A 27938-nucleotide genomic window follows, 5' to 3' on the forward strand; every position below is an offset into this window, starting at 1 on the left:
GGCAGTACCATTTATTATTCAAAGGGGTATTCACTGAAAATTTACTGACTGAATAGCGAACAGTGGACATGCAGGCTGACCTCGGTCTGCACTGTCTGCACTGGTTGTAAAGGCAAAATCACTGCGGCCAGCAGGCTAAACATTAAAGTCCACAAACAGGTAGTACTTATGACAAAATAATCACACATGAAAGTCTTGATAAAATAGCATGTTGATGAAGTATACCAAATTTTATTTCAATTGGATGGAAACCGTAGGAGTTGAGTTTTAATATTTCCAAGTCCAAACAAGGGCCATAACTCCAGAAACAAGTGGGTCATGATGGCCTTATATCACTCATCTGACTCAAATAGGTACAAAGTTCAGGGGAGCTAAAAATAGGGACATAAAAGTCCAATAATATGCGCATGTCTACTTCAACTTGATGATGTATACAAAGTTTCATTTCAACTGGATGGAAACTGTAGGAGTTGAGTATACAAGAAAGTATGACGGACAGTCTGACAGACAGATGAACAATTCAAACACAATATGCCTTCCAGGTCCTCGAAACCAGGGCATAAGAAGTCTTTAGGCATTTTTCTGACAGTCGAGAGTCATAACTCTGTTCTTATTGGGTGAAATCCCAAACTTGTTTACAACTTCAATTGCTTAATAACAATTCCATAATGGTATTATGACACAAGATCAAATACTTTTTGAGATACGCATGGCACAAATTCGTACAGACGGACAGACGGGCAGACATACCAACAAGGGTTAATCTAAGTGGCTTCCCCATCCCCAAGAATTTTGGGTTGTGGGAGAGATGGTACAAAAACCATACAGTATATGAGCCGTGCCATGGGAAAACCAACATAGTGGCTTTGCGACCAGCATGGATCCAGACCAGCCTGCGCATCCGTGCAGTCTGGTCAGGATTCATGCTGTTCGCTAACAGTTTCTCCAATTCCAATAGGCTTTAAAAGCGAACAGCATGGATCCTGACCAGACTGCGCGGATGCGCAGGCTGGTCTGGATCTATGCTGGTCGCAAAGCCACTATGTTGGTTTTCAAATATCTACAATTTTATACAAAGTAACAATTCTGAGTGCAATCCTATTCTCTTTTTTTATTAGAAAACAAATTGGAGAAAACTATCCAAGCACCATAGCAGCATCTAAAAATAGAAACTTATTGCAGAAATATCAAATAAGAAATATGCAATGGCCAATTACACTGAGAATAGCAAAATAAAGGCAGAATGAAAATTGAAGCTTTTAAACTGATCATATTCCCTGTAATTTTCATGGTTAAAAATTATTAGCTGTCATGTCTGGGAAAATAATGTCCTTAAAAGACATCAAATTTTGTAACTAATGTTAACTATTACTATTATTTACATTTACAATCTATTCATTTGTACATAAATCAAACAAATTACATTTGATACCCATTACGAGTGCTTTCTTGGTAAATTTGTTTTGATTCTTGTTTTTTTTGTTCAAGCTCTCAGACATTTACAACTGAAGTTTTAAAATTTTAGTGTTGGAACATTTTCAATTCAACCCATATACAGGTTGTCTTTTCATTGTTTTTCATTCCTATCTGTTGGGTTTAATGTCGCACCGACACAATTATAAGTCATATGGCGAAGACTCCCAGGTGCCCCTCCATGCATTATTTCATCACGAGCGGGCACCTGGGTAGAACCACTGACCTTTCATAAGCCACCTGGATGGCTTCCTCACATGAATGATTCAACGCCCTGAGTGAGGCTCGAACCCACACCATTTGAAGTCAGCGACCTTAACCACTCGCACACGGAGGACCCTCTTTTCATTCCTAGGATCAAGCCAAAATTAAAATAATTACTTACGACATTAGCCATATACACTGCCAGTAACCCTCGTCTGAAACAAGAAAAAAGTGCATCTGAATATAATGACCGTTATGATATTCACAAACAAAACTAGAATTGTGTTCATAGAACATGAATGCCCCCAACATACTGCACAATTTCATACCAAGGTTCTTCAACTATGCAACTCTGAACCCATTCCTTCAAAGAGTATGAGGAGTTGAGCACACAAAATGTCTTCACTATACCCTATATAGTGAAATTAACGAAGGGCCATAACTCTGATCAAAATGGTCACACCCCATCCTTTATGGTCACAAACAGATAAGGTTGTGCACCTGGGCAACTTTGAATCCATTCCTTCATAGTGTATCAGGACCTAAAACACCAAATTTCTTCACTATGGCCTATTTTGTGGAAAAAAATTAAGAAAGGGCCATAATTCTAGAAAAAAAATAGCCACAGAAAAAAAGTCCATTATTTATGGTCATCTTCATATCAATTAGGTCCTTCATCTGTGAAACTTTCAAACATATCCTTTCAATAGAGTTTGAGGAGTTGGCCACACAAGATTTTTCTCTTCATTCTATAAAGCAAAACTATCGAAGGGCCATAACTGAGACACAGTAAAAGGTTCTTCCTTAATGGTCATCTGCACATCAAGCTTGTTCATCTATGAAAGTCTGAAGTAAATCAAGCTAGCAGTGTGGGAGGAGTTGAACACCAGATTTCAGAATGCACATACTGATGGACCAACAGACATACGGACAGCAGCAACGCTATATGCCTCCCACATAAAAATAAGTAAAGATTCATGTCAAAATATCATAACTGATTAAAATTCTGATAAATAAATCCTGTTCAAGCAGGTATTTTTCCTCGTTTCTCATTCTGATCATAAGCCTTTTACTTTTTATTTACAGTAATGGACAAATTGTTCTTCAAATTTTAAGATTTGGAAATAATTCTGGAAAACAAATTTTAAAATTTGGAAATAAATCTGGCAATCGAAACTAAAAAATTGGAAATAAACCTAGCCAGTATTCTCTCTAAAGAACTTACATTTTTTCATAAGCATACAGAAAAAACACAATCATATTCACTTTAGTTTGCTAACACATGGGTACCAAAAGAGGGCTTAAATTGAAATCAATTTAACTGTCTTTGAATTTCCAACATTTATACCGTGTTCACACTAGCAGATAGGTTTTATTTTTACCAGGCACTAATTGGCTATAATTGGTATTTGACATTTAAATCCCATCAAAATATAATCTAGATTGCATCCACACTAGGCAAAGAAATGTGGTTTAAATATATACATGCAATGTTGGAAGTTAACAAATATTTTGCAATAAGCAAAAAAGGTAACAAAGAAGGAGGCTAACAGAAACAAGAAGGAGTCATCAATGTTTAAACTTCTCTGTTCATCTAAGAATTTCTGTTCATTCCATCTATAGTCCATTTTGAGCATCAGCATGACTCCATATCGCAATTTAATGTTTGTGTTTCATCAACACTCCAATTACTTTTGCCAACCATAGCATCAATTGTTTGATACAAAAGAGAAACACATGGTATTCTTCTGCCAAAAGGTAAGATCTGTGGATTTGGGATTGTAAACCAGTTATAACTCACATTAACGTTCACACTTGTAAAATAATGTAGTATTACTTTTTAATATGGTATTAAAACCACCTCCCGAGGTAGTTTTAATGCTACATTACAGAAACCACTTGACCTTTACATAATTCACGGTTTAAACCACATATAGTGTGGACGCAAACGAGTTTAAAAAATAAACCCAAGTTAATATAGGATTAAAAACGTAGTCTGAACACGGTATAAGTCAAATTGTATCCTAAGTGGAGAGAAAGACTTAATAAAAGTGAAAAAACTAACCCATAAAGATTATTAAATAGCAAAATTGCAGTCCTATCAAATTGTTTTTACTGCAATTGTAGCATTCAGATCAGCAATAAAACCAATTATCTCAAAATAAAAGAACCGTTTCATCTTATATCTATAATTTTCATTGAGAAATTTATATGAAAATCAAAATACCAGAATACTGCCTTATCAATTAACCAAAACGAAATACTCGATAGTAAAGATTTGTAAAATCAAAACAGTAATGATCTTGAAATTGCATGCTTGGGGCGAGAGAATGATGTTACCGCAATTAGCAGGGTGATTTGCAAACATCGCTACATAATCAGCGGAGAAACTACCGGTTTAATATATAATCCACCTATCATAAAGCGACCATATAAAATCTGAATAACAGGCCATAACCCATGATCGAAAAAGATTTTCCTCGGGACTTAATTAGCGGGCATCTGATACCGCGGCAATTAAGTTATTATAGTTCTCCTGTTATTGTTTCCCAGACCCTGGAACACGACCAACAGTATCTGAATATAGAAAGCTATTTCATAACAAGGTTCCTGTTATATCGAAATCTGAATTTAAATTGCATATATGTCCTAAAATAACAAAAATCAAATCATTTCCAGACAAAATTAAAAATACTTATATCAGAGATCCCGCAATAAAATGAGCCAGGCTTCAATAAAACATAAAGGTAATCTTTCAACAATTCAGGGCTGCCACTTAGTTGAGTTTGTTACAATAAGGCTGTTATTATTATTATTATTGTCATTATTAATATTGTTATAATAATTATTATTCTTATTATGTACAACGCCATTGAATATATCATCATATAAAAATAGGCGTTTAATCAAATTATTTAGTTTCAGTTTAAAGAGAGGATTGAATAGAGGGGAGGGGTGTGTGTCAATGACTGTTTGTTATATAAGGCTGTTATTATTATTATTAATATTATTAATATTGTTATAATAATCATCATTATTATTATGTACAACGCCACTGAATATATCATTGTATAACAAGAGGACCATGATGGTCCTGAATCGCTCACCTGCCCCCACATGAACTGAGTATGACGTCGTTTTTTCTATTATTTGACACAGTGACCTAGTTTTTGAGCTCATGTGACCTACTTCTGAACTTGACCTAGATATCATCAAGATAAAAATTCTGACCAATTTTCATGAAGATCCATTGAAAAATATGGCCTCTAGAGAGGTCACAAGGTTTTTTTATTATTTGACATAATAACCTAGTTTTTGAAGGCATGTGACCCAGTTTTGTACTTGACCTAGATATCATCAAGGTGAACATTCTCACCAATTTTCATATAGACCTCATGAAAAATATGGCCTCCAGAGAGGTCACAAGGATTTTCTATTATTTGACCTACTGACCTAGTTTTTGATGGTACGTAACCCAGTTTCGAGTTGTCCTAGATATCATCAAGATGTATATTCTGACCAATTTTTATGAAGATCCATTGAAAAATATGGCCTCTAGGGAGGTCACAAGAATTTTCTAGTTTTAGAGTACTGACCTAGTTTTGGACCGCAGTTGGACCCAAATTCGAACTGAGCTGAAATCCTCAAGATGAACATTCTGACCAATTTTCATGCAGTCCATGAAAAAAATATGGACCTCTACAGAGGTCACAAGGATTTCTATTTTTAGACCCTCCTGACCTAGTTTTGGACTGAACATGACCCAGCGCTTCGAATTGACCCTACATATCATCAAGATGACATTTGACCAATATTCATAAAGTTCCCATGAAAAATGTGGACCTCCTAGAAGTGGTAACAAGCGAAAAAGTTTACGCAAGCACGCACGCACGCACGGACGGACGGAATAAAAACTAAACATTAAAAGTGAAACAGATTCAAAACACATTAAAGTATGTTGTTATATAAACAATTACAATCAAAAATATGGTTGGAAAATAATGCTTGTAGGCTGCTTGCACTAAAGATGTTTAAGGCAGTATTGCATTTTTCCCCTGACAGTTCAACGGACTTTTGCTAAAAATTGCCAGTGGGCACAGGACCAATATCAAGGTTGTCCTGACAATTCCGGTTTGAGGTGATAAATTGTCATCGAACGTCCGTCCCGCTTTTGTTTTGCTAGGTCATAACAAGGTCAAGTTCGCACAAGCAGTATCACAAACAATAATGCACATGGTCTACTGTTGTACAACTAGGTCAATCGTATTTGGACAGTCCCGATTGGGCAGTCTGTTTTATGTAATCATTAATGATTGACAGTTTTGGATCCGTCCATTCACTGACATTGAAAAAAAATAATTTTCCCTGACTTTTCGAGGTAAGTGGCAACCCTGCTGAATTGAATTAAGGGCCATAATGCTGGGAGTTTTTGCCCCTTAAAAATTCTTTTTAATACATCATGCATGCACACATAAGAGGTTACCATCTTTGGGCATTTGGATCAATTCCACCTGAGTCCAATAACATTTAGCCTGCTGAATTTCTAAAATGGACTGGTCCATCATTCAATTTGGACAATACCATTAATTATTTGAAGGGATGTTCACTGAAAATTTACTGACTGAATAGTGAACAGTGCAGACCATGATCAGCCTGCACTGCAGTGGTCGCCCAAAGGCAAAAGGATTGTTGCCAGCAGGATGTTTGAAGAATTATGGGATGTTGAACGTAGAAGGGGTTCTCCAAAGGGAACATTTCAGGGCTGTCCTTTCTAGACAGCATATCTCATGCGGCAAATCTGTAATAAACAGGATGTTTAACACAGATACCATAATATCACCACACAGACAAATGACATGATACCCAATTCAGTCACTTTATACTGACACTGGGCTGACCTGTCCCAGAACTATCCTCCTTAAATGCTGAATGCAACTAGTTACCTTTTCATGGCTTTGGAATTGTGAGTGAACCCTAAACCTCCCACACTTTGACCAGGCACTCTACCACGAGGCTACGGCTGCAGTTTTAGTGTGATGGGAATAATAAACAGACAGGTCCCTATGGGTTTTTTCACTAAGCAGTAAGTAATAATAGTGGACATGGCTACTAATGATGTAGCAATAATGTCTTTAATTTCTTGCGAGGAGGGACACTGCATGGGGCAATGGTATTCATGGGGGCCCGAGGGTCCCAAACGCAAGTATGGTGGACACGTACCCCCGAGCGTGACGGGACAATCACAGCAGGGTAATAGGCATGACAAAAGAGCTGGGCCACAACTGATGAGCATGTGATATGGTGTTGAAATGCATCAGGGCGTTTGTAGACTAATACCAGTAAACAGTTGAATAGATAGAGGACAAAGGTGGCATGTCCCTAGGCTTTCATACCGTAAGGTTCCTTAATTCACATTTATAATAATGCGGCACAATTTCACCTGCCGGATTAACAGTTAAAAAGTAGGTTCAGGACTCTAGGTCAAATTTTTTTAGATATGTGCAACAAAATAAGGCTCTTATGCACATTTTTACTAAGTCAAGGGTCATAACTCTGGCCTTTCAAAGGGAAATCCAACTAAACTTAGTAATTTACAAGGGAGGTAACTTATCCAGAGTCTATCTTTGTAATGCTCACTAAGCACAGAACAAAACTACCGATACCGGCAGACCTGTGGTAGCAGCCACCAAACCTGTATTAAGCAGCCATTAGTCTGCTCTTTTCCCAAACTGACTTCTTGCTCAATGTCAACTTGTCAGCCAACAGAGTTTTTTCTTTGACTGGCTGATTCATACAGGTGTGACTGTAAATAAGTTTTCAAGCTGAATCCCAGGGTGAAGCAAAGCTTGCTATGACATTATGTCTGAAGTCAATTTTACTACACCTCTTATTCATGTGTGGAAGCTTTGGGTTAATTGCAGGCAACAAGTCAGAACATCAGTTTGTTTTGGGTTTAACACCGTTTTTCAACAGTATTTCAGTCATGTAACAGCGGGCTGTTAACCTATCCAGTATTCCTGGATTCCTCTACAGTACAAACCGGTTCTCGCAAGTATCCTCGGGCCAAGTCCCTACATTGAATCAGAGGTGGCAGGATAATGACTTCTCAGGACAAAAATGTCATTTATCAAATAGTCACCAGGAGAACATACGCCCTGCCCAAGGATCGATCTCATGGTCCCACAATGAGTAGACCGATGCTCTACTACTGAGCATAGCGGCAGGTGGAGTTACATCAGTAACGGTACAGAAGCTAGGAACGCGGAAACCTAGAACCAACAGACTGTCTTTACTGAAGCAAAGTTCGTGTTGTTTTAGTCCACATTAAGAAACAAAGTCTTTGTGAAAAGTATTTGCATTGGAGGCCTGCTATTGTCAAATACTTCAGACATAGACTTGGTTAGTGGCCACTGATGTAACAAATGCAAACAGTTATTGTATGTGAAACCGGTCACATGAGCAAATTAAAACTTTAAACAGATATGTTCTCAAATCTATTTCTGCTAAAACGAGTCAAACAAGGGTTCACAAAAGACAAAAAGCAAATATTGGTCAAGGGCGGTGTTGTATCCTTTAGCATGCTAGTAAATTGTCGTGCTGTGGAAATGTCGTCTGCCTAAAATTGTTAAGTTCATTCAACTTAGCTCCAAATTTGGAAGAAATAGTGTCAAGAGTAGCAAACAGCTTGGAACATGATCAGACCGCGATGTAATCGGCGTCTGATGGGTTCCAAGCGGTGTGCAATGGCTGTGAAATTCGCCTGCAGCCGGCTAAGGGTTAAGTGACAGTTTGTACTTTTGAAGGCCTCCTTTTGCTCGGACCTGATCTTGTGTCATAACAACTTTTACCATCGCAGAGACCTAAAGTGCAAACCGTGGATGCTCGAACTCGGATAACTCGTGCCACCACCCATCACTCAATCTCGTCATAATATCCCTGCAAAAACCCTGTATAATGTATTTTGTTTGATAGCTCAAACAACCAATACATTTGTATCTCAAACAAAGTTTGCTGGGCCTAGCGAGTTCGAGTGAATGTAGTGCAAATCTGTATTTAAAGGGACCAAATAAATAATATTTTCTTTCCAAATTAATTTTCTTATGGATGTGCTTCGTGTTTTAATACATTCTGTTTGAAAAAGCAAGTTGGCAGACGAAAAATCAATGGTTTTGGTGCCATTTTCAGGAAGTTTCTATGGTCTAGCATCAAATCTTCCAAGGTCTATGCAAACTGCGCAGTATGAGGGGAATGATACTGTAAAAGTAAAATTTATCAAAAGCAATTAACTGTAAAAATGTTTTAAACTTTTTTCACAGAAAAAAATCACCAAAGAGAATAGAAACTAGAGATGCTTTTGAGAAAAATGCATGTCTCCCACAACTGCCCAATAAAAAATGACTAGTTTCTCTGGATGGTCTGAGCACGATGGATCAATTTGTCAAGTCAAGGGCCATAATTCAAAAAAGTGCTTAAAAGCGGATTTGGTTAGGTATCTAATACTTGGCCGAGGTCTTATGGTCAAACACATTTTGTTCAAGTGTGGTGAAGATCCCGATGAGAAATGTTCAACTAGAGAGCAGAAACGCTTTGGTGACACACACACACACAGGACAGAGACCACACAGGACTGGAGTAAATCAGTATGTCTCCCACACCACTGTGTGGTGGGAGACATAATTAATAATTATTTCTGGAAATAAAAATGTCAAGTTAAAAGAATTTCACAAGCATATAACTTAATAGAATAGAAGAATATAATACAAGGAACATACTAATATTGAAATAGTTTTATGGTTGTTATATATCACTCTGAAAAAACAGCAAAGATCTAACTTGTTATGTTGTGAAAATAGTGATTCAAACTTTCAAAACAGTAAAAAGAACTAAAACTAATAACTGTGATGTTATTTACAAGACAAATGTTACAAACTTCAAAACAAGAGAGGCATAGTGGTCCTAGATTGCTCACCAAAGTTTCACAACTCAAACAAGTATGAAATGCAGATGGGAAAAGAAGTTGGGTCCATCACCAGCCATGGATTGTTGTTTTGGCTTTTTTTTAAGAAATAAAATGTTTCAATCTTCAATGTTAAATGAATCGGAATAATTCATACATTCTTGGTAGAGGGTCACTCAAAGACCCATCAAAATTTTTTCTTCTGTCTGTACCACTTTTGCAAAGAGGACTTAAGGAAAGGGATTCTAAGTTACGGAATCTAAAATAATCATGTACTGCATATAACTTTTCTGGACAATTTACAATTGAAAGCCTGCTGTGTAGTGATAAAAAAATTATCTTTCCACCCCCCACCCCCACCCCCGAGACAAAAATAAATCCAGAGAATCAAGTCTTGACAATATGAAACTAAAAGAGCCAGTCTATAGCTAAAGTATCCCAGAATTCCTACCTGGACTTCCTCTCCTGCAGAATGGCAATAACGGAGCCCACAAGAGCGGGGAAGAAACTAATGGTGATCACTCGCTTAAACCCTCCATCAATTCTCCTGCAGAGAGATATAAAAGTAAATCACTAGATATAAAAGAATATCTCAAACCCTTATGCTGGCAGAAGACAGAAGACGTCTGGGCACTTTGCTCATACAGTAATAAAGCCATGTTTTACACAAGAAGCCTGCTCTCTTCTAATGTGGCAAAACGGAGGTCTAAAAAAAGCAAGAAAAACAACCCTAGTGCTGGATAATAATATTCAGGCTAAAATAGCAAATACAAACAAACCCAAAAACAAGGCAGGCGTCAGTCCGTTCGACAATGGATTACATTAAGGGAAGCCTGAAACCCCGAGGTATGAACAGATCCACAAACTGAACTGTAAATGGTTTTGGGAATGTACCATACATACAAAGTGACTGGTACAGAGCACAAATGACCAAACTGATGCATTTCAGCTACGTTTCAAGCCTGATAATTAAGTTCGGATCCTAGCATCTACTACACAGTGTTGCAATAACGTTGTATGAATGATTTAACACATCTGTCCTACAAAAAAGGAAGCCATCTGGCATCTTTCTGAATCATACAAAATCCTGCATGTTGGCAAAATACTGTCGTCGCCATGCGTGAAGACCAGCAAGCCCCCGCCCCACAGAACCGCATAATCCCTCGCCCAGACAGAATGCATTTCATGTAATGCCATCCTATACAGGGGGTAAATCCAGGTTTTCAACTCAGAACTGTTTTCCTTTCAACTGTAATACCTGATTATAATAGGCCAATTTAGACACTAGCCTGTTCCTCCTTGCAGAAATCACTGTTGATTTAATCTTCACCAACACCTTTGACACAAAAAGACAAAACAAAACCAACTTTCTTAACCTAAAAATGCCATCTTCCTCAAAAATATCAAGAATGTAAAAATTGTGCAAAAAAACTAGACAGCACTGTTCCAGTTCAAACTCTTACAATTCTTATTATTAAATACACATCAAATAAAAAAAAATAAGGGTTTAGTGTAAACAAATCTATGCTAAATCAAAATCTGAGACATTTTTGCCAAATGCACACATACTGACTACAAGCTATGACAGAAAATAACAAGTTATAGGTGCTTATGCTTCAGAAATATGGGGACATAAGTGAAAGTAAGACAATAAACAGCAAACTACAGGTAAAGCTAGAGTACAGCAACAGTTTGAGAAGTTCTTTGAGCTGAACTAAAATGCTTTCAGTACAATTCAGCTTTCTGTAGTAATGCACCATTTTTCTATTCTCATATTTAAGAGATCTTTGTGGTTTGCAAACTTTAAACACACGAGGCGAAATTGTACATGCTGAGGCTGCCCATTCAAAAATTACGTGTGTCAGTACTTATATAAGTTACACCGGCCACTAATACAGTTATTCACCTTGGAGACATGCCGGAAAGCCTGACTGAAACTGCACAGTGCATCTAAAGTTTGTGGAGCACCATTATAATTTACAGTACTAAAAATTTTGTTTGAATGCTAAATCTGTTATTTCTTGTTTTTTTGTTTGTTTTGGGTTTAACGCCGTTTTTCAACAGTATTTCAGTCATGTTACAGCGGGCAGTTAACCTAACCAGTATTCCTAGATTCTGTACCAGTACAAACCTGTTCTCCGCAAGTAACTGCCAACTTCCCCACATGAATCAGAGGTGGAGGACTAATGATTTCAGACACAATGTCGTTAATCAAATAGTCACGGAGGAAACATACGCCCGCCCGAGGACCTCGAACTCGCGACCCCGCGATCCGTAGACCCACTTGCTCTTACCTTATGAGCTATGTCGGGGGGGCTGTATTTTCTTGTAAACTTGATCAGTTATTTACATGTCAATATGTAATAGGATTCAAATCTCCAGTTTCCATATACTGATCACCTTGTCTGGAAATGCCTGATGTAATGAGAGGGCACAAGCCCAGCTAATGACTCAAAGCAAGCTAGATCCAGGGTTGTTGTAAGCAAAAGCATTTTTGAGCTCAAAGAAAATCTCACAGAAAATGCAAGGTCTGGTAACTGGACACAGTCTATCTAAAACTACCTCTCTTTCCTTTCAATGCAAAGGGAAATTCCTGAGGCTGGGGCCCCTAGTAATATTGCACAAGGGTAAAAATAGAACCCTGTTATTTTCCTGAAAACAAAATATAAGAATGCATGCAAAATAAAATCATGAGTAAACTATTAATATTTAAACACACTGTTAGTTAAGGGAAATAAAACAAGAGCTGTCTGTTGACAGTCCGCTCAACTATTCGAAGAATTGATGTATGGGGTCAAAATATTACCACAGAATTTCAGACAAAAGAAGAACAATAGATCAGATACACAATGTACCTGTATTTGTAGAACTTGGTAAGTATGGCATTAATAGCAATATTAGCACCATGATTGGTATGCATGTGTGCAAAGTTTCAAAAGCATATATTAATCAGTTTACGTCAAAAATATGGAATGATATGCGAAACTTACTAATGTCCTATGTCAAAAATGGGCCAGAACTGAGCCGAGGTACCTTTGTCATAGTTATGGAGTCTTGGCCTTCCATATGTAGACAGTGATAGTAAACATGTGGTCAAAGGGGCAAAGGCCACTAAAAAACAAGAGTGAGACAAAATATGTACTGGGTACGAAAAAATGTATTTGATTTTCAAGTCCATAAAAGGCCATAATGTCAGTCAATAGAGTTGCCAGAGTGTAGTGGACTCTTGCCGATTGTCTTTTTGAGGTCTGGATTGATAAACATTGGTTAAGAAAGTTTCAAAGCACAATGTTCAATCAGTTTTGACAAAACCGTGCCGGACTTGTACAAACAACTGACCAATGTCCGAATCCAAAAAAGTCATATTTCAGTCAAAATACTCAACATAGTTATGTACTCTTGCCTACAGATGGAGATCATGATGATAATTAAGTGTTCAAAGTTTCAAAGCCACATGTCAAATAATTTTGACAAAAAAATGGTTTTGTATGAAAACTGAACCAAGTCAAAAAAATGCCATAATTCAGCCAAAATAGTTGACAGAGTTATGTACTCTGGCCTAAAGTTAGAAACTGTTATAATGAACAAGTGATAATAGTTTCAAGGCCATATGTCAAACAGTCTCCACAAAATATTAATGGTGCGAAAAACTTAACCAAGATAAATAAGTTAGAAGGGGCCATAATTCACACAAAATCCTTGATAGAGTTATGTACTCTATGACGATGGTACAAAAGAGTTAAAAGTTTCAAAGCTTTATCTCAAAAGGTTTTCTCAAAATGTGGACTAGTATGAAAAACTTAACCAAAGTATTATGCCGACGCCAATGCCATGGTGAGTAGAAGAGCTCTACATATTCTTCAACTGTCAAACCAAAAAACAAGACCTACTATATAACACAGTGAAACTTGCTCAAGAGTGCATGTCTATTAATAGAACACCTGTATAAAAAGAACAATTTACCATTTTTCAAATTTCTTTTATAGATTATAGAGCAGTTAATTACCTTCTAATGATATTATGTTTTGCAGTAACAAAGCACTGCAAAGTTAAAGCAGCAACTTAATTCATCAGAATGACAATATGTGATCTATAACCTTTTAGACCTAAGTGTTCAAAAAGTAAAACCAAATGATCTACTTAATGAACTCACTGACCTGTTGCTGTGTAACCTTTATTTAAATTTCATAAAATATAACCAAATCTCATGTGATGAAATCACTTATACTTAAAGGTATGCGGCCCCCCTATATCAGTAATGTGTTAAATAATGAATTTGCCGTGGTATATTCTTAAAGTTGACCATGTTTCGCACTGTGGTGCAAATTTTAAACAAACTTTTACTTGCGCGTTTTTTGTAAATTTTGTATAATTTATGGTATTTTCGCAAGCTCAAATAGAGACAAATTTCAATGTGATGGCCACTATCTAAACGTTACTGCAGTGAATTCATTACAGCATTAATTTTGATCAAAGAAACATCAACTATTGTTAAACAAATATAAAACACAAAAATAAAACTGTAAATATCATTGTTTCTCTAGGGTGCCGCAAGTAAACATATTTAATGGAGAAAGATTTTCTAACTTCCAACATTGAAAAGATTAAGGTCGAATCCTGTGGGTCTGTTTTGAATTTTGTCAATTCTCTTTTCAAAATAACCTTGGGGCCTATGTAAAAACCTACTGCATTTGGTTCCACAATAGGTAATCTAAAAGAATAAAGGCAACTTTAGAGAACTTTTACCACATGTAACTCAGTATTTTTAAAGATGTCTAACTCTACCCCTCCTGATTCAGGGGTAAATTCACTTTGAACATCAAGAAATTGGTTTTTAAAATGAAAATTTTCCACTTTTGTACAATACATCCATAATATGTCTTGAAAGAAGTAAAAATTTACTAGAAAAAAGGAAAATATGGAGAAAAAAATTTTGGTCCCAGTGGGGCTTGAACCTACGCACCCCTGAAAATTGCAGTCAAAGTAGGTTTATAGTAGGAATTAAATACTCTTCAACAAGAGTGCCAGAATGTCACAATATACGCCCGTCACAGCAAATTTCTTTACTCTAGCACCTGTATTTGCAAATGGAATTTTAATTTTGTGGTTGTTTAGTAATCATTGTAAGTCTTTTGTTTTTGTAAGTCCACAAAAAAACTCCTTACCAGGTAGAGATACCTTAAAATACACCTAAAATTTGAAAGTAACATCTATGTTGTACCACAGAAAAGTGGTCTTGCTTTTTCCCTACGGTCAATTATAAAAAAGTTACAATATAAGTTATTTATAGTAACAACTAAGGGAAGGTAATCTAAAAAAAAAAAAAAAAAAAAAAAAAAAAAAAAAAAAATCCAAAAAAAAATTGTAAGTCCACACAAAAATCTTTACCAGGTAGAGATTGATCAAAATAAACCATAATTGGATGTAGCATGCATGTCGTACTACAGAAAAGTGGTCTCGATTTTTCCCTACAACTAGTAATGAAAAAGTTACAATATAAGCTATTTATAGTAACAACAAAGGGAAGTAATTCTAAAAAGGGAACTGCGCATGACACTTCGTCTCATGATGGTGTATAATTGTGCCAAGTTACATCAAAATCCCTCCATGCATAAAGAAGAAATGCTTCGGACAAAGTCATTCTTGTATCTGACCTTTGGCCTCTAAGTGTGACCTTGACCTTAGACCTAGGGACCTGGTTCTTGCGCATGACACTCCGTCTCGTGGTGGTGAACATTTGTGCCGAGTTATATCAAAATCCCTCTAAGCATGAAGAAGAAATGCTCCGGACAAGGTTTTCATTCTTGTATCCTTTGACCTCTAAGTGTGACCTTGACCTTAGACCTAGGGACCTGGTTCTTGCGCATGACACTCCGCCTTGTGGTGGTGAACATTTGTGCCAAGTTATATCAAAATCCCTCCATGCATGAAGAAGATATGCTCCGGACAAAGTTTTCTTTCTTGTGTCCTTTGACCTCTAAGTGTGACCTTGACCTTAGACCTAGGGACCTGGTTCTTGCGCATGACACTCCGTCTCATGATGATGAACAACTGTGCCAACTTTCAACAAAATCCCGCCATGCATGAAGAAGATATGCTCCAGACAAAGTCATTCTTGAATTTGACCATTGACCTCTAAGTGTGACCTTGACCTTAGACCTAGGGACCTGGTTCTTGTGCATGACACTCCGTCTCATGATGGTGACAAACTGTGCAAGTTCATCAAAACCCCTTTCCTGCATGTAGAAGAATGCCCCAAAGACAAAGTCTGTGGACGCCGCCCGCCCGCCCGCCAGGGGCGTTCCCATAATACGTCCCGTTTTTCAAACGGGCGTATAAAAAGGAGGTATTCTATTATGGGTCCAATACCTTAACTGGTTAGGCGTAACCCTTATTAGTCAAAACCAAGTTCTACTTAATAATATCACTTAACTCGTTCTGAGTAACCTGGCATAATAAAGCAATACCAGAAAATTTGAAAACAAATTAGGCCACACCAAATTGAAAAGTTGTTCATCGGATTTTTTCTAAAAAAATTGAGGCGGCGAGCGAAAAATAATTTAGATATTTTTTTTGGTTTTTGAGAAAAACAGGAGCGAGCGAAGAGTGAAGAAATATATTTGTCTTCATTTAGCTCTCGACTGACTAATAAAAACCTTAAAATAGAATGTATAGCCCTTTTAAATTAAAAAGTAAGTCCCCAGGGATTGAGAAAATCTGACCTGCAGACGCACAACAAAGCGAACTCGTGAAAAAAGGGAATAACATTGGCATACAGTATACTGTAATCAAATAATGTATGCTTTTGTAAATGCTGTTAGAAAATATGTAATAAACAAAAATGCATAACCTTAAACCATACTTATCACATACATATGTGACTTGAATATCTACTGCTATGAAAATGTAGCATTTTAGCTGACTTTACAAAGTTTTTAACATTTGTTTAATACATCAAATATCTCTGTAAGTGTTACCAGACCTATTAAAGCTTTTGATTTGAAACTTAGAATAGTTATTTACTGTCAAAGTCTACACCAGGAGAAACAATACTCTTAAGTCTGAATCTAGACAGAGTTGTGTCCCTTTTTAACATAGAATATTTTTATTCAAGTTTTATATAATGACCAATAGCTCTGTTACTTTCAAAGCTTCTGACTATTATGCCCTTTTTACTGGCAAAGCTCTGATTCAGGAAAGTCGAGTATGATGTCTTATGTACAGCTCTTTTTCTAATTTTAAACATTCATAACATATTGAATTTGTTGAAACAATGTCTCAATTAAGGTCTGAAATGGAGATTAACGTGTATTAACATTAGTCTACTAAATGATTGGAAAATTTGAAAATCGAAACTGGTCTGAAAACTCACAAAGTAAATTCCTTATCCCACCAACTTTCATATGCAAAATGCTGATGATTTGGACAGGAAAAACAGAAAACAGATAAGTGACATGCATCAATAAGTATTTACCCTTACCAAAATAATGTAGATTGATGTTATCAAATGAATTAGTGTGTTTTTCTCCATCCAGTTTTCAAAGAAATAAATCGATTTTTGCAGCATGTAATTTGGTAAACATTTGAAGAAAATGGAGTAACTGCATAAAGGGGAAATAACTTTAATGCAACTAAATATAGGTGTTATGATCTTTTATAGACAATGTGTGCATAGTATGTATTTATTTAGATTAAAATCCATTTGAGAACAATCTGGGACTGGAATTATAAGCATTTATACAATTTTACGTCCGTAAAAAGTAGCGCACCAAAAAATTTTGGACTGATTTTTTTCAATGGGGCGAGCGCAAGCAAAAAACAAACAAAATTTTTTTTTGTGTGTTTCTGAAAATATACGAGCGGCAAATCCGATGAACAACTTTTTAATTTGGTGAGGCCTTATGTAACAAGAGCACCGCCTTGCGGGTGCTGACGCTCATCTGATTTTTTTTGTGTAATAGAAATATTGTCCTACCAATGATTTTCTAAGTCTAAAAAGGGCCATCATTCTTGCAAAAAGCAGGATAGAGTTATGTTTCTTGATGTTCAGTGTCCACTTATGATGGTGAAAAACTGTTGCAAGTTTTAAAGCAATAGCTTTGATAGTTTATGAGAAAAGTTGACTTAAACATAATACTCAACCAAGAAAATTATTTTCTAAGTCCAAAAGGGGCAATAATTATTGCAAAAAGCAGGATGGAGTGATGTTGCTTGCTGTACAGGGTCAGCTTATGATGGTCAACAAGTGTTGCAAGTTTCAAAGCAATAGCTTTGATAGTTTAAGAGAAAAAGTTGACTTAAACATAAAACTTAACCAAGAAATCTGATATTTTCTAAGTCCAAAAGGGGCCATAAATCTTGCAAAAAGCAGAATGGAGTTATGTTTCTTGCTGTACAGGGTCAACTTATGATGGTGAACAAGTGTTGCAAGTTTTAAAGCAATAGCTTTGATAGTTTAGGATAAAAGCTGACCTAAACATAAAACTTAACCAAGAAAACTGATTTTCTAAGTCCAAAAGGGGCCATAAATCTTGCAAAAAGCAAGATGGAGTTATGTTTCTTGATGTACAGGGTCTGCTTATGATGGTGAACAAGTATTCCAAGTTTCAAAGCAATAGCTTTGATAGTTTAGGAGAAAAGCTGACCTAAACATAAAACTTAACCAAGAAATCTGATATTTTCTAAGTACAAAAGGGGCCATAAATCTTGCAAAAAGCAAGATGGAGTTATGTTTATTGCTAACAGGGTCAGCTTATGATGGTGAACAAGTATTCCAAGTTTCAAAGCAATAGCTTTGATAGTTTAGGAGAAAAGCTGACCTAAACATAAAACTTAACCAGGCAAGACGCAGACGCCGACGCCGACGCCGACAACCGCTCAAGTGATGATAATAACTCATCATTTTTTTTCAAAAAATCAGATGAGCTAAAAATTGTTGTATTTAAGACTATTTGTGCCAAAAGACCATTCTTTGCCTTACCATTAGGTGGTGTCTCTTACTGCATGTTGTACTGTACGTACTGTACCTTACACCTCTCCTTAAGCAGAATTGATTCATTTAAGTACATTTTCTGTAACTTCATTTTTCTTTTGTGTTAAGAATCAGCCTTTGAGATCAAACTGTAGAAACAAGAGGGCCATCGTGGCACTATAATGCTCACCAGAGTTGATCTATAGAGGTCATGAAGACAAACATTCTGACCAATCTCTCATGAGTTTCAAACTTAAACTGTGGACTCTAGAGTGTTTAAGATTTTTCTTTAATCTGGCCTACTGACCTAGTTTTGACCCCACATGACCCAGTTTCATACATGACCTAGAGATCATCTATACAAACATTCTGACTAAGTTTCATAAAGATTTGGTTACAACTGTAGCCTCTAGCATGTTAACAAGCTTTTCTTTTGATTTGACTGGGTGACCTAGTTTTTGACCAAACATGACCCAGATTTGAGTCTGACCTAGAGGTAATCAAGACAAACATTCTGACCAATTCTCATGAGTTTCAAACTTAAACTGTGGACTCTAAGAGTGTTAACAAGATTTTCCTTTGATCTGGCCTATGATTTAATTTTTGAATCCACATGACCCAGTTTCAAACCTGACCTAGAGATCATCAAGACAAACATTCTGACCAATTCTCATGAGTTTCAAACTTAAACTGTGGACTCTAAGAGTGTTAACAAGATTTTCCTTTGATCTGCCCTATGATTTAATTTTTGAACCCACATGACCCAGTTTCAAACCTGACCTAGAGATCATCAAGACAAACATTCTGACCAATTCTCATGAGTTTCAAACTTAAACTGTAGACTCTAAGAGTGTTAACAAGATTTTCCTTTAATCTGGCTTACTGACCTAGTTTTGACCCCAAATCACCCAGTATAAAATCTGACCTAGAGACCATCTACACAAACATTTTGCCTAAGTCATTAAGATTGGGTTACAACTGTGGTCTCTAGAGTGTTAACAAGCTTTTCCTTTGATTTGACCATGTGACTTAGTTTCTGACACCACATGACCAAGATTCGAATACAACCTAGAACTAAACTGTGGACTCTAAAGTGTTAAGATTTTGCTTTGATCTGGCCTACTGACCTAGTTTTTCACCCCCACATGACCCAGTTTCAAATTTGACCTAGAGATCATCAAGACATTCTGATCAAGTTTCATGAAGATGTGTCACAAATGTGGCCTCCAGAGAGTTAACAAGGCAAATGTTGACACACAACGCATGTCGGACAATGACCGGTCACAATATCTTGTCTTGAGCACTTCGTGCATTGGTGAACTAAATATCTGAAAACGAATTTTAACATTCTACTGCAAGAGATACTCACATGCTCAGAGAACTCTCCGCACTTAAATTTGAAGAAACTACATTCTTTTGCATCAAAGTAAAATAACTGTGTTATATGACTGATAAAAAGTTTACCTCCACAAGCAGAAACATGAGATGAACAATGTGCCATTAGTGGTCAGGAAGAATGAGGACCGTAACAGCTCCTCCCAGAATTTCTTTCTGAAGTAAGCCTTTCCACGTCTCCTCACCAGGCCTGCAATCTATAAATAGAAAATACAGAACATTATAATAGAAACCAGTTGGTATGTCTACAAAAAAGAAAATGGCAAGGAAGGCTGAAACAACCCTCTGTTGACACATTTTGCGAATTTTCAATTCAAACACTTTTTGCTACAATTAAAGCAGTTTCAGTTACTAACTTTTGAAAAGCTATACAAAGTTGCTCGCATAACAAAATTTGAGCTGGCATGTTCACAGCACTTGGGGCAAAAATGCATGCTTATTTTCAGTATGAATGGTATTATTTGGATATATAATTCTATCACATGACATTGCACATTTAGATGAGACAGAAAGGGCATTTACAATTACAAGCAGCATATCATATGCTGCCGATATAACGATGATATATATTTACTGGTGCCCCTAACATTCTACATTCCACTGAACTCTCAAGCCAAACTGTCACAATTATAAGTCATACAGAGACTTTTCAAATTTTGGATGGTGGAGGTAGACCCCAGGTGCCCAAGAAGGGAATGTTTAACCTTTAGCCCACTGGCGGCAAGTGATTCTGCCTTTGCGACCTTTGCGACCAGTGCAGACCAAGATCAGCCTGCACATCCGTGCAAGCCGCTCATGGTCTGCACTGTTTTCTATTCAGTCAGTAAATTTTCAGTGAACACCCCTTCGAATAATAAATGGTACTGCCCAAACTGAATGATGGACCAGTCCATTTTAGAAATTTAGCGGGCTAAGGGTTAAGGCATGCGCAGGCACCTTGAGAGAACAATCAATTTCATAAGCCAGGTGGACAGACAATCTTTTGACGAATCAGAAAAATTTGAACACTCTTCATAGAACATTAAAAAATTTTGTCTGAAATTATTTTAAAATTGGGCGCGCTAATTCTGACACAAAGACTGTTAAATTTTTCACTATAAATATATACAAGCGGCTCATGATGACCCTGGATTGCTCAACTGAGTAAAATGAGCTACATGTTTCAAATGTCAAACTGATGATTTTTAGAAATTTTTTGGAAATTTTCGGATGTACAATCAAGTTACCCCTGGGACAGGGCCAATTTTATCCCAGGGGTCATGATTTGAACAAAGTTTGTAGAAGTCTACTAGGCAATGTTACATATCAAATATCTAAGATCTAGGCCTCTGGTTTATTTTTAGCAAATTTATGAAGATTTCCCTATGTACAATCAAGTAACTCCTGGGCCTGGGTCAATTTGACCCTGGGGGTCAAGATCTGAACAAATTTTGTAGAGGTCCACTAGGCAATGCTACATGTCAAATATCTAAGCTCAAGGCCTTCTGGTTTATTTTTAGAAAATTCTGAAGATTTTTCTATGTACAATCAAGTAACCCCATGGGGCAGGGTCAATTTGACCCCAGGGGTCATGATTTGAACAAATTTTGTAGAAGTCTACTAGGCAATGCTACACATCAAATATCTAAGATCTAGGCCTTCTGGTTTATTTTTAGAAAATTTTTGAAGATTTTCCTATGTAAAAACTAAAATCAAGTGACCCCTGGGGCGGGGTCAATTTTGATCCTGGGGGTCATGATTTGAACAAATTTTGTAGAGGTCCACTAGGCAATGCTACATGTCAAATATCTAAGCTCTAGGGCTTCTGGTTTTTGAGAAGAAGATTTTTAAAGATTTTCATATGTAGAATCAAGTGACCCCTGGGGCGGGGTCAATTTTGACCCCGGGGTCATGATTTGAACAAATTAGGTAGAGGTCCACTAAACAATGCTTCACACCAAATATCTAAGCTCTAAGGCTTCTGGTTTTTGAGAAGAAGATTTTTTAAGTTTTTCCTTTCGGTTGCCATGGCAACCAGAGTTCTGCATGGAATTCAATTCTTTGAATAATTCTTGTAGAGCTTCACCCAAGGAACATTCCTGTGAAGTTTGGATGAAATTGGCCTAGCGGTTTATGAGGAGATGTCGTTTAAAGTAAAAGTTTACGGACTGACAACAGACGACGGACGGTGAGTGATCAGAATAGCTCATCCTGAGCCTTTGGCTCTGGTGAGCTAAAAAAAGTGACCACATTCCCTGTTGGCCATGTTTTTTGATTAATAAGAATAATTTAAACAATCTTGGTAGAGGGTTACACAAGGATCGTTTGGGTGAAATTAATATAAAAATCTGACCAGAAGTTTTCACAAAAGAAGATTATAAAGTTTCCACTACATAATTATTATAGGAAAAGGTGACCACATCTCTTGGTGGCAATGTCTTTTGACAAATCGGAATAATTTGAACAATCTTGGCAAAAAAGGACTGTTTGTGTGAAATTATTTCAAGAATGGACTAGTGGTTATGGAACGATGTTGTCTGACGATTTTTCTTTTTAAGCTCTTGCGACCCCCATGTGCAACCAAGAGGAACCATTTGAATAATTTAAGACAAAAACATCCAAGGAACATCTAGGCCAAGTTTCAGCAACTTTCAATACAGGGTTTTAGAGATGTTGTCGGAAGAAAAGTGTGGACGGACCGGCAGGACAGTGATTGATCACATTATTTCACCCAATCTGACTAAAGTACATCTCCTATTACGCTACGCATAGGATCTGACAACGAGCTATTGATGGCCTCGTTCTGACAACCCTTCCGCTAGCCAATCAAAAGCTACCTTACAGCATTCTGTAAGCTTTATAAAGTCTTGGGTTTTGATATCAACAATTTTTAAGTCGAAAGATTTCAGATAGCCGGTTAGCTCAGTCGGTAGGGCACTTGCTCTGTAAACGAGAGGTCCCAGGTTCGAGCCCTGGATTAACTACAAATTTTTCTTTCTCTTTGACATTCGAACAAGTTGTCTGATTGGTTCAAACAAAATAGATTTGCGAAAATAAAAATAGCAATATTGGAAATCCAAAATAAGTAGAAGACGAATGTGAATGGGTCGTTTTCAGATCTTCGTTTAGAAGATCAAGTACTTTAGTCAGATTGTATTTCACCCTAAGCATTTTCTGCTCAGATGTGCTAAAAATACCTGGGTATCAATAACTGGAAGTATTTGTCTAGTTCATATTATGCAAATTAGTTTTTAAATCACACTCGATGACCACCCAAAGTATTAAGAAGTGTTAAAAATAGCGCAGAGATCCTGTCTATATTTTGTCAATATTTACACGTTATCAATAAAATAAAGTATCTCAACATATTTCCAACACGGGTTTGTGTCATATATGATGGACTGCTTCTTATTTACAACAAGACCTATCACTAATGGTGATGAATACCCCCAGACAGCAGCTTCTTTTTTTCAGAGGAACAGGGGTATTGAAAATATGATACATTGCATTTGTATATTGTACGGGGAGAAAATGAACAAAGATGCACAAAAAATTATAAGATCACCAAATTTCATTGCTGTACCTTGAAAAAAAGCAAGTAGGTCAGTTGTAGGTCAAAATCAAGGTCACTAAGTTAGTTTTGAGATAATGTGTTCAAAACTGTACAAGTGGTCCAAATTTTATAGCAATACCTTAAAAAAGAAGAAAGCAGGTCAAGATCTAGAGACCATGTAATTACTAAGGGTCATGAACTAGTTATACTTGACAGCATATGAAATATGTTAGAAAATTATTGAACTTTTTTTCCAATGTAACTCTATTCATAAGAAACAAATAAAGGGCCATAACTTCAAGAAAAATCATTCAAACGGAATGTACTTAGCACACACACAACTACAATTGGTAACGATGATAATAATAACAAGCTTTGATAAAAGTCTGGCATAAAATGACTGAGAAATAGCGCAGATAATTTTTTTCTGTATACACAGGGTGTTCGGTAGGTTCTGAAACTCAAGAGTCATTGACTCTTCAGCCTAAATTTTCAAGGGTCAAAATCAGATTTTCAAGAGTGAAGATCAGCTTTTCAGCGGTCAAGATATACTGTTAATAATGAAACTCCCACATACTTTATCTAAAACAAGTACAATAGTCATTACAGATTGTCTTAAGCAATTCATATTTTAGTTGTCTTATTTTGCACATTGCCTAAAGTGGGTGGGGTTTAGTGCCTTTGCATGACTTTATTCACGGCAAATTCTTCAAAATAAGAGTTGTTTTTGCAACAGTGATCATATTTTTCTTAAATACAGACTTTTTATTGGCTTTTTATTTAGATTGTACCAGAAAAATCTTGTAAGAAATGATAAAAATGTCCGAAAATGGCGGTCCCGAAAACGAGGGACAAATATGGAAAACGAAAGTACAAATTTAAAATTCTTGATAAAACATCCGTTTTAAATTTCATTTTTTCACCATACCACTTATAATTTCTGCTTTTGATTTTGGCCCAAACAAAGCCTCGGCAATGATAATAATTTTGCTATAGACCGTAACGGCCGATCAGCTCATGCAATCGTATCAAGCATACAAAATAATTAACAAGTGGTACAAACACGATAATCTAAGGCTGCATTGTTTATCAATTAACTTTTACACATTGATCACAACAAACACCTTTGATAATGACATTGCATTATTGTTCTAAATACACACAGCGTGATGACCACGTGTCAGTCGGCGCGTGGCGTGATTGACATCTGTCTATAGCTAATTAACATACGACGCTCCGCCTACTGCCATACTTCCGCTTGTGCTGGCGAACAATATTGAAATTCGCTAGGATTTTGATTGACAAGGGGCGGGACTTTCGAACTCGAGACGCATCGAGGTAAATTTCCGCGAGTCAAGCCGACGCACGGGGGATATTCTTTGCGGGTCAAATACGAGTTTTGCTCGATTTTTGTGGGTCAAAACCCGGGACCTCGGGTCAACCGAACGCCCTGGTATACATATGAAGAAAAAATTAATAAAGGGCCATAACTATGTGAAAAATCGTTCAAATGGAAAGGGCTTTGCACTGTGATGATGCACAACTTGACTTGATACCAATGATAATAACAAGGTTTGATAAAAGTGTGGCATATAGCGTACACATATACAGAAAAATTTAATAAAGGGTAACTAAGTGCAGGTAACTATGTGAATGAAAAAAAATCATCCAAATGGGACCCGCTTTGCACATGCACAACTAGGCTTCATGGTACTGATAATAATGACACGGTTTGATGGAAATCTGGCCAATAAATATTGAGAAATAGCTCGGACAAATTCCGTCTACAGACGGACGGACTGGAATCCAGTATAGCCCCCAGAAACTAGTATCTGGGGGTATAATTATATATAAACTAGGAAGCACTGCATTAACCACACAGCCATGGAGGGAGCTTTCAATACAGTATCACTTTACTGACAAAGACATCAATACAACATAAATTTTATTTTATGTCATATTTTACCAAGTAAAACCTGATTTTTTAAACCAAGAAAAAATATTTACATCCACAAATAAAGTGAGTCACAAATAAGTCTGACCATATGAATCATAACTTGTACAAGAAAAACAACAACAGCAAAATGACACAGACTGATTTACGTCTTTCCAATTTTCTACATCAAAGGCCGCACTGACATGCAATTTGACAGATGAAATGCTATCCCTGTACACAATGCCGAAGCCAATTCATGTCACAAAATATTTTTTGGAGGATATTCCTGGGTTTACTCAATAGATCATGTATTTTTACACAGAAGTTCCGTCATAAATCAAAGTCTGTAATAGAATCGCTTAATATTTTCCCCAGAAGATATCATACAAATTTACTGCTTCAAAGTAATAATGTTAAAGGTTAACTATAAATCATCTAACATTTCATTAACTCGTTTTAAATAAATTGTTGGGTGAGTTAACCAGGAGTATTCTAAGACGTGCTATCGCAGTGCTACAAGACATGTTGCTTATATTTAAGCATTTTGGGAAACAAGAATGTTTTTTCATGAAACTTGGACCTTACTTGAAAGAACTTCCTTCAAAAAGGAAAACACATAAATGCTTCAAAAATGCTACTGACAAAGTCAGATTTCTTTTTCCTAAAACCTAGGCTTACGAGTAGAGATATATATTGCAATATCATATTTCTATATATAACACACCCTGCGGAAATGGTGAGTGCTGGGCCTCAAAACACAACCCTACTGGATTTTTCCATAAAGTGAAAATTAATATAATAACATTGCACAGGATGAGTATGAAACTACTGTATCTTGTTCTTTATCTGTATACAGTTACAATAGTTTAGCAAAATTTATTTATTTCTATTTGTCAATATAAACTATAAATACTGTATACGCTTAGGAATTGCTTTTCTTAACTCTCAAGGTTTTATCTTTTTTTATTTTTTTCTATTTTTTTTTGTATTCACAGCATCAAAGTCGTCTCCCTTCCCTCATTTTCTAGTAAAATAATCTCTTCCCCCCCAAAAAATGAATAATATCTATCAAAGTGTATAAAGGAAGATATTTTTCCAATCAGAAGTTGTTTTTAAATTGTTTCCCTTCAAACAGTATAATGATTCCAGCTTCTACTATAAAGCAGTAAGTGCAATTTGGTCAATGCACCATTAAATTTTACCCTGAAAGACATTAAAACAGATCATACAATAATTTTATACATGGAGTTATGTTTTGTGGACATTGGGATTAGGTGTCTTAGGTGGCATCGTAAATGCATTTCTTTTTTAACATATATACCTATAACAAATAAAAGGTAAGGGTAGATAACCAGGAAGCAGAGAGAACCACAAACACAGCCAGAGAGCCATGCAGTGCAAAGTAGGCCTGGAACAAAAAAGAAACTGTAGTGGAAAAATATAGCAGACCTGTTGTGTCATATGGTAAGGAGAATGATGAAAAAGAACTGTTTTAAATTTGAATCAAATTCCTTCTTTAATTACAGAAATATAGTGAAAGGGAAGAAAAACTGAACCGGAAATTCTTAGTTAAAAGGGGGCATAATTCATGAAAAACTGGTGCCAGCGTTATGGCCCTTGTGTCACATGATGTTGGTGGTGATGTGGAACAATTAAGTTTGAATAAATCCCTTCTGTAATAACAGAAATATAGTGAAAATGCATCAAAAATAATCTAAAATTTTAACAAGAGGGTCATGATGACCATGAACCGCTCACCTGAGTAATATGAGCCACAATCATGTTTAAAATGGCAAACTGATGCTAAAATATTAGAAAGTAGGTCAGTAGGTCACATTCATGGTCACTGAAAGTCAGTTTTAAGATCAGTGTGCAAAACTATACAAAGATCAGTGTGCAAAACTGTACAATGTCATGTCATCCAAATTTCAAGGCGGGGCCTCTTTTTACCCCAATGAACAATCTTCATAGAGACTAAGAGGACCATTAGATGATGTCACATGCCAAATATCAAGGCTCTACGCCTTGCGGTTTTGGACAAGAAGAGTTTTAAAGTTTTTCATTTTGGTTGCCATGGCAACCAGAGTTCTACATGGAATTCAATTCTTTGAACAATTTTGAAAGGGGGCCACCCAAGGATCATTCCTGTGAAGTTTGGTGTAATTCTGCCCAGTGGTGAATTTTTAGAAAATGTTGACGGACGGAAGACGCACAACAGACATTGAGCGGTCGCAAAAGCTCATCATGAGCCTTTGGCTCAGGTGAGCTAAAAAGGGGGCAGTCTATGAATAATTGTTGGTGTCAGAGTTATGACCCTTGTCTCATATAGTCATATAATGTGAGTGATAATGTGGAACTGGGAATTTCTGACACCAAATTTTGTATCTAAAATAACAGTTACTGTAGGGAAGAGGTGTCATCAACATTTTCTGCAAAATACACTTGTTATTCTTCAGAATTTAAACATTTT

The 27938-nt window shown here is 36.5% G+C and overlaps 1 protein-coding gene across 3 annotated transcripts in view; it reads right to left on the bottom strand.

Annotated features, from left to right (window-relative positions):
• The window catches only part of LOC123551774 (transmembrane protein 135-like), a 146677-nt gene that overhangs the window by 112673 nt on the left and 6066 nt on the right, over positions 1-27938 (bottom strand). Inside the window, exons 2-4 of one of the 3 annotated variants that reach the window (XM_045340966.2) lie at positions 20070-20197; positions 10086-10181; positions 1859-1892 (exon numbers count right to left, since the gene is read on the bottom strand). In XM_045340966.2, the coding sequence (XP_045196901.2) occupies positions 1859-1892; positions 10086-10181; positions 20070-20197 (258 nt within the window). Of the gene's footprint in view, positions 1-1858; positions 1893-10085; positions 10182-12196; positions 12287-20069; positions 20198-27938 lie in introns of all 3 variants that reach the window. The other 2 variants (XM_045340967.2, XM_045340968.2) reach the window with 2 other exon arrangements.

Source organism: Mercenaria mercenaria, chromosome 4, assembly GCF_021730395.1.
Source record: "Mercenaria mercenaria strain notata chromosome 4, MADL_Memer_1, whole genome shotgun sequence".
Classification (NCBI taxonomy): domain Eukaryota; kingdom Metazoa; phylum Mollusca; class Bivalvia; order Venerida; family Veneridae; genus Mercenaria; species Mercenaria mercenaria.